General features: G+C 37.3%; 1 protein-coding gene across 1 annotated transcript; it reads right to left on the bottom strand.

Moving 5' to 3' along the window:
- Window positions 1–3,147: 3,147 nt before the first annotated feature.
- Window positions 3,148–9,632, bottom strand: prdm13 (PR domain containing 13). Its single transcript, XM_028798920.2, has 4 exons — window positions 9,372–9,632; window positions 7,809–7,940; window positions 7,568–7,688; window positions 3,148–4,852 (listed from the first exon to the last, which is right to left on the bottom strand). Exons 1-4 carry the CDS (start codon window positions 9,510–9,512, stop codon window positions 3,366–3,368), a joined length of 1,881 nt encoding a protein of 626 aa, XP_028654753.2. The 5' UTR covers window positions 9,513–9,632; the 3' UTR covers window positions 3,148–3,365.
- Window positions 9,633–9,863: the final 231 nt, after the last annotated feature.

Raw genomic sequence — 9,863 nt, 5'->3', positions numbered from 1 at the left:
ATGATAAAAAGTGTCACAATTCATTGTATTTTTAGAGTTTCATTTAAATAGTTTCATCGGCGTAAATAAATAAGAAACGTGTTTTATATCCAGTGAACCGATTTCGTTATGTTTGCTGGGAAAAACTTAAGTCGGAAACCCATTTATTAAATTCATTACAGCTGTTTGGGATGTCTGTGATTTAACACTATATAAGAATTTAGATTTGGACAGTACCAGGTACATATTTCTAACTTGCAATATGAAAAAAGGAATATTACGAAAGAATTATCCTTAATTAAAATGACCCAAAATATTGTTTGCGAAACAAACGTTGACGCCTTCGGTTAAAGTCTAAACAAGAACTGTTGCCGTCTAAGAATTACACACTATCCAAACCCAACCGTAACTTCCGTTAGATAGTATTGTTAGCTTACTGTCTGTAACCTCGCAAGAATGGGGTCATTACATGGGGGCATAGTAAACTAACTGTAACTTAATAGCCCAGTGCGCCTCAGATGATTGCTCGGGGTTCCTAAAGATCTTTATCTGGCCTTTTGTCTGTTTGTCAGGATAAACTTGAACCTGACCTTGACATTTATCTTTCACGGTACATTTTGTTTTACGCCTCGCTAAAGTTTTCGTCATTTCCCTTGGCTGTTCTATGAATAAATCAATGAATATCTGTGTTTATAGTTTTGTTTTAGGGTTTATAATAATAATAATAATAATAATAATACAGAACAATATATATATATATATATATATATATATATATATATATATATATATATATATATATATATATAATAGATAAGCCATAATGATCGTTTAAAATCGTTTCATTCTGCACAGCAGTTCATCTCATTAACAAATGTGACCGTAGATTTATTGGTAATTTCACTGGAGCCTACTTAAGAAACTGTGAATATTAAAAATTTTGCAAACTGTAAAATCATGGTTAATTAAGATAATTCAAATAAACGGTGAGACGGACCTTCCTGGGCAACTTGAGCAAGGCGGTGCTCAACGCTGTCCGTGAGGCGCGAGTTGGACTGACATATTGCTGCACTCAGGACATTTACCGTGCCTTGGACTTCTTGTTAAACATCGCTCAGATTTATGGCATCATTTTTCAATGAAGACTATTGAAGCATTCAGTCTGGCAAAGATAACATAAACCGTAAATACTTAAACAGGCGACACACACTTTTCTCACGTAAATATTAGAAAAAGTGGATGTTTTTTTTTCTTTGTGTCCTTGAAGGTATTTCAGCTCTAACGACGATTTTCCTTTTTCTTCTTTAAATAGTATGCATTTTAATGTGTACGTAATCTTATGTAACATCGTGAGGTTTATACAAATTAGAAACCATCCGTACAAATATCAAGAACTGAAGAATAAACGTCGGAAAATGTTTACTCTTTGTGTAATATTGTTTATAACTAGTAATTCGATCATTTTGATGGCCGCCGACTTGAATCATTCTGGGTCAGAATGTAGTAGCAATCGTATAAAACATACAATGATATACATTGGGTATAGATCCTTCCAGTATGAAGCATTCTGGGTTTACGTTGCCTTGAGTTTCCTTGGAGCTACTTGCTGCTAATAACGCTACATAAAAACGGATTGATTGATTGATTGTATACCTCTTCGGTATCCTACTTCATATTGCAGCCCCATGTTATCAACGTATCTGCCAGTGCTGTAAAATATTTTAATGATGCTAGTATTTCAAAATCATCGCGAGATTCTAAAGAGAAAAAGGTCCTCAGTCTAGAGTATCATTACTATTTTACATTTCAAAACTATATTACGGTTTTGCGTGTTTAAAGCACCGTATTCGTTTATCCTTGCTGTTATATTTTGCATTGGAATGTCTGATCCGAACTATATTTAACAGATGTGTTAGCAGGTTAACGCCGTGACCTTCACGGAAAAGTCGCCTCTGTCTGTATCTTTTCTCCAACTACCTTAACGTCTGCCAGCCCACCAGCGGAGCGGGAGCACAAACTCGAGCTACTGTTCGGCCCTGCTCAGTGAGACGTGGTGACTGACGTTTCAGCACCTGTAACGGGTTCATCCGTCCACCCACCTATTACAGTAGGCTACTTGAGAATTTAGTACATACTGCGCCAGGTACAGTTACATATAATGTATTGTCCAGGAAACTGCTACTGGATTTAAAGAGCCAACTCACGCACCACTTTTAAAAAATGACTGAAAATAAGCACCTTTTAATAAATTTACGTTTACCGACGTATCGGTTTACGGATTTCTGCTCTTGTTTAATTGTATTTGGGTAGACTAATGAATAGCACAAACAAGTTGAAGGAATGGGGTGACGTGGGTGAACGTAAATGCAGTTTGAGCTATTAGGTACTTTTGATATTGCACTAAAACCAAAACACAACCAGGTTTGTATGAACATTTATTAAAAAACAGACAACGTATTTGACTTGAGGAAAAGACAGTTTAGTTTACAAAGCCCATCATAAACAAACGTTTTCCACATGTACTTCTAAATAAACTTTCAGCTACATAGAATTGCGTGCTTAAAATAATCATGCTCTTCACGTGTACCTAATTTACAGAGATCAAACTATTGCCTCAGATAAGTAAAAAGGCGCCACAGACCAACATTTATTGCATGATTCTTGTTAACTGAATATTCCGACAGCCTCAAGAGGAAGTAAGCAAAGGCTGCGACCGTTAAATCAAAAATTATGTTAAAAACAGGTGGTTGAAGAGCAGCGTCCTGACCATACGAATTCAGTGGACGCCACCGGTTAATATCAAATGATGTCAGAAGTCGTAACCGGCTTTCTGGATAAAAGGCACACTTTTAGAAAGGAAATGAGCACGCTTTTGGATTGGATTGTAGGCTATCGCAAAACCGATTCTACTTTGATAGCGAATAAAATATTTCAAGACTTAGTAGAACTAAGATGTTGCACATGGGCTTCATTTAAAACACAGTAATTGGACACTTCACATCTGAATGCAAATAATTAGCAATGCAAACGTCTTCAGTTTTATAAGAAGTAGAATTCAAGTAGGCTTTCGATTTCTTGAGAAAAGGTCTTAAGTTATTGAAATGAATACCGCGCTTACAGCTTTCTTTTTACATGTACTGCACATCGAAACACAGTTCACGAATGGAAACATATACCACTGTTTTAATAAAATTCGAGTTTATAAATATATAATACAATCAAAAATAAGATATTTTAGCGTAATTAATTGTTGCAGAGGCACTTTCCCAACTCTTTCTTTACAGCTTCGGGGTTCTCCTTTGCTTAAACACATAAATAATGCTTTCATTTCATTACATCGAGTCTATAAATAATTGTCAAGTATAACCTGGAAGTCATTTATTTATCTAATGTCCATTGTTCTTGCTTGATTCCTGATCACTTTGATCGTCGGTGTAACAAACATCAACATCGCTGTCGTTGCTGTTGTCGCTTTTTTGTTCCTGATCTTGAAAAATGTTTTCCATTTTATCGTCCATCTTTTTAATGGACTGCCCCGGGTGTCTAGATTTCACATGCCGCTCGAGGTCTCTCCGACGAACTAAGACTTTGCCGCAGAATTCACAGCGATACGGGGTGTTTCCTTCCGCATGGAGGCGGATATGTTTGTTAAGGTTGCTGGGATCCCCAAAGGGCCGGAAGCACACTTTGCACTTTAAAGGCTTGTAACCAGTATGAGTTCGCATGTGTATTTTCAAGCCGTATTTGCGAGAGTACAGTTTTCCGCAATACAGACAGAGGTGCCCCTTTTTGGGCTTGCCGGAGCTTGAGGTTGCGCTGGGCATAGCATCGAGTCGTGCCCGGTTTTTCTCAACTGCAATTTCAGACAGTTGCTGTGTGTGCATGGCGATCTCTCTGTCTATGTTCGTGATTGAGCTCAGGTCAGGATTAAGTGCTGGAGTTCCAAAGTAGGACACCGAATCTGGGTACTTGATTAAATTGCTGAAGTGAAACTTAAGGGGGTAGTATGGGGAACTGTACAGCAGCTCCCCGTTATAGACCGTGAAGGGCATAATGGGGATGTTACATTCTCCACTGTACGGTTTGACTCCATCAAACTGGGGAATCGAGAACCTCTCAAAATGCAAACCGGATGAAATCTGCGAGTAGCGAGACGGAGACAGCCCCGGGGGCAGCCGGCTATCAACGTGTTTGAATGCCGACGTCTCCTCAAAATGTGGAAAAACAGGAAAGCCCCTGATAGAATTGTTGCAGGGCAAAACTGGCGATGAGGCCTCAATGGGGTGGACACATTTGGATGTATGGTTGCCCGCTATGGTATCAGTCACTGAGCGCGATGTCTTAATGTTTCCCAGAAGTTTACTAAATCCAAGACCATTCGGCTTGACGTTATTGTCGTCTCTGGGTAAGTCCGATGGAGGGACCTTGGATAGCCCCGTAGGCTTAAAAGCTGAGCGGATTCCAGGATGGAACCCCATTGTGTTCAGAACTGACGAAGCACCTCCGCCCAAACCAAGGAGATGATTAGGGTTTCTTGCGGAGCTCACACTCATGTCTAATGCCCTGTCCTGTTCTTCTGGTCCAGACGTTTTCTTAATTATTCCGGATTTGCTTAAAAACGGCGATGACGATGCTGTCCTCTTGCTATGGTCCACAGTTGCAGAGTTCTGGTTATGGCCGTTTCTTAAATGACCGGCTGTGTTTATGTCCGCTGATTTGGGAGATCGGTTGTAGCTTTCGGTGTTTCGGCTCGGCTCGTTAGCTAGGTAGCCTCGGCCATTCGTCAGTGAGCACTGAAAGTGAATGTGCGCCTTCAGAGTATTGGGATACTTAAATATTCTCCAACAGTACCAACAGATGTACCTTTCTTCTCCTAAAAATGAATAAAAGATAAAACGAGTTACGCAAAATGATATCTTTCAATTCTCAGACATGGACATTTCTGTGTGCAAGTGCGTTTGGCTTTGCAAAGTATTCAACCATTTATACCAGATTCCATTGCATTTAATAGTAACATTTTGCCATATAGTCTGCTACAAGACTTGCTTTTCGGTATGTTTTGCTATCTTTAGTACTGTTAAAACTAAGATACATTTTATAGACTGGTTTGTAATCCCAATTAAAATAATGTATGAAGTTATATAAGTAAAACATTTATAAAGGTCTAAATGATAACAGATATAAATCTCTAAATGACCTTTTTTCTCAGAAAATGACATTTCATAGTATAAGAGCCCCTCTGTAAACGTATTAAAAGCACGCAAATGATATTTGAAATATATATTTTTCTGAATACGTCCCAGTTAAAATGACGCTAAAATAATCGGCATCCTCTCTTCAGATAACAGTTTCTCGCGTCTGGATGACCAATCATGGCCGCTGTTAAACGTGCTGCAACCCAACTGTCTCGTTATTCATCTATCCACCGTTTTATCACAAGTTCACAGCGAGTACAGTCTACCCCTAAAATGCTTGGCACATCCAAAATCACTCTTGTTGGGACAGTTTAAAATCGCTTTTAACCAAAAATAACAAAGGGCGTGTTAAAATGTACCGAAAAGAGTCGTCAAGACCGGTGACAAAGAGTGCAGGGCTGGCGATTGAACCCATATCCCTGGCAGGATGAGACCTCAGGGCCCTTGTTATTGTATATCTGGTAAGGCATCGTATATACCGTGCGTGTTTGTGCGTTAAGCATTGGTGTAGAAATCCACAAATGAGCAAGGCCAATCTGGCCCAGAGCAGCAGTCCATTGATGCACTATTTCTTTTCCGTGGAAGTGATAACAGCTGTTGCTTGAAATCGCAGGGCACTGCAGACAATACAGTTGGCCCATCTGTTGATGGGAAAGAATAGGAAGCGTATGTCAAGGATCCCAGCTATACTGGCCCAAAAACAGTATTTATAGCAAAGAAAACTCGTTACAAATTCATGCAATATACGAGCTATATAAGCATTACCATTCATTAAATAACAATACCCTTTGTGACATTAAGTTACCGTAAAACACGCTTCTAATTTATGAGTTTGAAATAAAGTGAATTACATAACATTAATTGCAAATTAGCTTTTTATACGCATTTATTCGGTTTTCTACTACGGCTAATAACTGACAGGTATTAATAGACTAAGCATTTGCCTTATGAGCAATTTCGATTAGTCCACCGAACAGCGGATCCTTCAATTTAATTTTATTACGTTATCAGCTTCCTAGTAGTAGGATAGTCCCGCAGAGAATGCGAAAAAAACGCACCTAGTAAGCATTCCGAAGTATTACATGTAGCGGCTTCAATTTAACAAGGAGAATAAAGACAGCTTTAAGCGTTTTAACAAGTTGCTGAGTTACTGTGTCCATAATAGGAAGCTACTGAAAGCTCTGCTAGTAAAGCCGAAAGTGAACTTTTTTTTTTTACTTGTTGCCATTAGGGGAGTGTCTGGTAAATCCTTCATATAGATCCTTTAGACGCCTTATCTAGTATTCTTTTCTGTAATCCTATTAACCTAAAATTTCCCCGTATTAGTGTCACGTAACTAAGTAGGATTCTAGCTAAAAATCCTTTATTTTTCTCCACCCTTTAGTCATTTTAGCAAATGATTTGCCCTTTCACCGACGTATCTGAACACTGTGTTTTAACGCAATTAAATCGTTATTTAAAAAAAATATTTACATAACACGCTGTATACGCCGAATCCCTCAGTAATCGATTATTTAATATTATCACCCTGTAACTTTTGATTTAGGTCTGGGCGCTCAAAACATAACAGAGTGTGCTACGTTAAAATACACTTTTTTAATGATTAACGCTGGTTAACGTAATCAGCATTTAAGCAATCATTAAATAAGCGCGTTTGAGATCGATGCGAAACTGACATTAAATTAGGTAAATAAATGTGCAGAAATTCATAATGTCATTAATTATTATTTCTTTTAAGTTTTTCAGAAAATTAGTAACAATAATCCCAATTATTACATACTAATATATATATATATTAGTATTAGTATAATTATAACGGTCAGCATTCTTTAAACGAATATAGGCAAATGTAGTAATTTACAAATAATGTTACTTGTCTTTCATCCGTTTGCAAATCTCAAGCAAATTTTTGACACACATTGTTTATTTAGATTATAATGTATCTGACAAGTTTAACGAATAGACTGTTTGTTGCCTTTTAATTGTACACGATCTATAAGAACAACTGTATAATTGAACATTTAGATATTGACAGACTTGTAAAAATCAACTCAAGCATGGATGTAATAATAATAATAATAATAATGACTCCACAGTATATAAAATATTTGAATACTTTTGAATCAATTGATTAATATGATTAGTTAATAAAGATAAAGCGTTGAAAGAATAATTAATTATATAAAATGGTTTGTAAAAGGTATTGGCATACATATATCTTTGACTCCTCACATCACACAGCAATGCAATTACAATATCATTCTTTATTACTTGTATTTATTAGATGTTTGTGCGTGTTTGAGCGCAGGCGCGCTTACATTTAATAAATATTTTTTTTATTTCAATAAGTATTCCTGCTCAAAATATAGAATTGCATCAAGAACAAAGTGTACCTTTTTCATCGTGAGTTGGCGTAGCAGTAGTTGGAATGTCGAACCACTGAGCCAGTGAGTTGGAGTACCACACCGCTAGCTCCTCTCCCAATTGAATTTCTCTTAGTGTTCTATAAAATACCTGTTTTAAAAAAGAAACAAGGAGAATGTAATGTAAATAAATGCTTCTTAATATAAACCTTAATTAACTTCTGTTGCGTGAAATGGTAGGAAAAAACATGTATGTGTATATAAATATTACCTGTCCTCCGGGATGATCTGCTATGGCTTCGAGGTTCTGTTCTTGACCGTTTCTTGCGGCACGAATTAACCCTATCCACTCCGGAACGGCACTGCCAGTTTCGTCCACAAAGTCCCCCCTTAGCAGTCGCACCTATTCAAAGCAGATCCCCAATTAGATTATGTATTTTGACCCACAAACATCAACCAGATCCCCCACCCACCTAACATCGTGTCACTAACAACCTCCACTCCTCCCCCTTTACGCCTTCCTAGAACCACTGCTAGCAGATTTCTTGGCCTCGGTATTCAGCGGTACAGTTGCATTTAACATTCTACGTTGCGTACACAGAGATATGAAAACATCTTAAAATAACAGTGCGGGGTGTTCTGGTGTTGTATCTCCGAAGCTTTACCAAATTGTTTTCTTTGAAATCCTCAATGGAGAACACGGTTTTGACAAAGCAAAGTCTTGGGAGGTTTTAAACTTAATTCGGTGCATTTTAAAGCAAACATATTTAAAAGACCAGAAAGTTGTATTTTTACTGCTAGAGTAAATCTGTTGCAAACGGCAGTTGTCTCGTTGTTATTATTTGTCGTGGGAACTGTGTAATGTAGTACAGGTGTATGGTAAAACACCTCGCAATTAAAACAGGAATAAGAGCATCAACAAAGTAGAGGAAAGCATAAACTTTGAAACAATAAATAATTAAACATACAAACTATGTATTAAAATGCTTACAAACAAATATGGACGTGTCTGCAGTGGATATTGATTCATAAAATAACTGACAGGTTACGAATAGATGGGTATTTGATTATAGCACTACAAGCGTTCAGTTAAACTTTTTACCGAAAATAAAAATAAGGATGTTAAAAAAGATCATTTCCATTATTTCGTTTTTATAATTCATAATGATTAGAAAATGAAAAATCAAATTAATTACCTTTCCAAAAACTATAAATAAAATAGCTTAAATCTTAAAATAAAATTTGGAGGGCAACATGTTTCCAGTTTCTGCTTATTTTATAAATAATTTGTATATTGATTTTAGTATTTTGAGTTTGGAATTTAAAAAGCAAGATCATATTACAATTGATCCATAGAATAAAAGCTGCAGTTATACTGTCGTTTCTGTATGCTGAAAAGGTAAACTTTTAAAACACATAAAAATAAATACAAATTGAAACGGTTTATTAAAAATTGAATTTTCCAATGAAACTCTTGAGGCTATGTTGATGTTCCGATTCGAGGTCTTCCCTATAATAAATCAACTGTTCCGAAACTGACAACGCTAGGCAATACCTTAGCCATATTAATAGAATTTGACAGGTCATACAATTAATTATAATAATACGGATAATTTGTTTGCTTTTACCTGAAAGTAATTCTGATTTTTAAATCCGTACATTTAATAATTGCATTATTTACCTATATTAATAAATCGGAATCAAACAGATTTAGGGAATAACCCTGCAGTTTTCGTTATATGCCAATTGATACATTTTCCAAAACAGAGAGATATTTAAAATAAAGTTAACAGCCAGATTTTCGAAACTGAAAAAAAAAGTTAAATAGACTTACCTTTTTCTTAACTCCAGGTTCTCTGCGGTCCGTCATGTATTTGCCAAGTTTAAAATTCCCAGGTACCGGCCCAAACCTCAGCCCGGCTGGGATGATGCTCTCCGCGCACACGCTAATGGCCGGAGACCTGGCTGTTAGCATGTTGGCTCAGATAAGAAAATAATCAGAACGAGGAAGACCAAACAAGGATGGACTGATTGAGACGGGCTGAGACAGAGAGATGAAGACAGGCTTATCTCCGCCTGCAAAGTGACGCGGCTGTGTATGTGCGCCGGCTTTTCAACTGGAACAGGAGGGTACCCCTTGGCACATTAACGCACTAGGGCGCACAGTTCGGTGAGAGAGTTTGGCTCTTTTAGCAGCTGCAGAGATTTTTCCAAGAGGGTCACATGGAGACTTTCCCTAACCCTACTGCATAATGAACTGTTCGAAATGGTCAGAAAACAATGGGCCAGGCGACCTTCCCATTCCTAAAATCCAATTTGTCAAGGG

Source organism: Erpetoichthys calabaricus, chromosome 3 (genome assembly GCF_900747795.2).
Source record: "Erpetoichthys calabaricus chromosome 3, fErpCal1.3, whole genome shotgun sequence".
Classification (NCBI taxonomy): Eukaryota; Metazoa; Chordata; class Cladistia; order Polypteriformes; family Polypteridae; genus Erpetoichthys; species Erpetoichthys calabaricus.
Note: the sequence above shows the minus strand (reverse complement) of the source record. Positions and strands in the feature narration are given on the sequence as shown.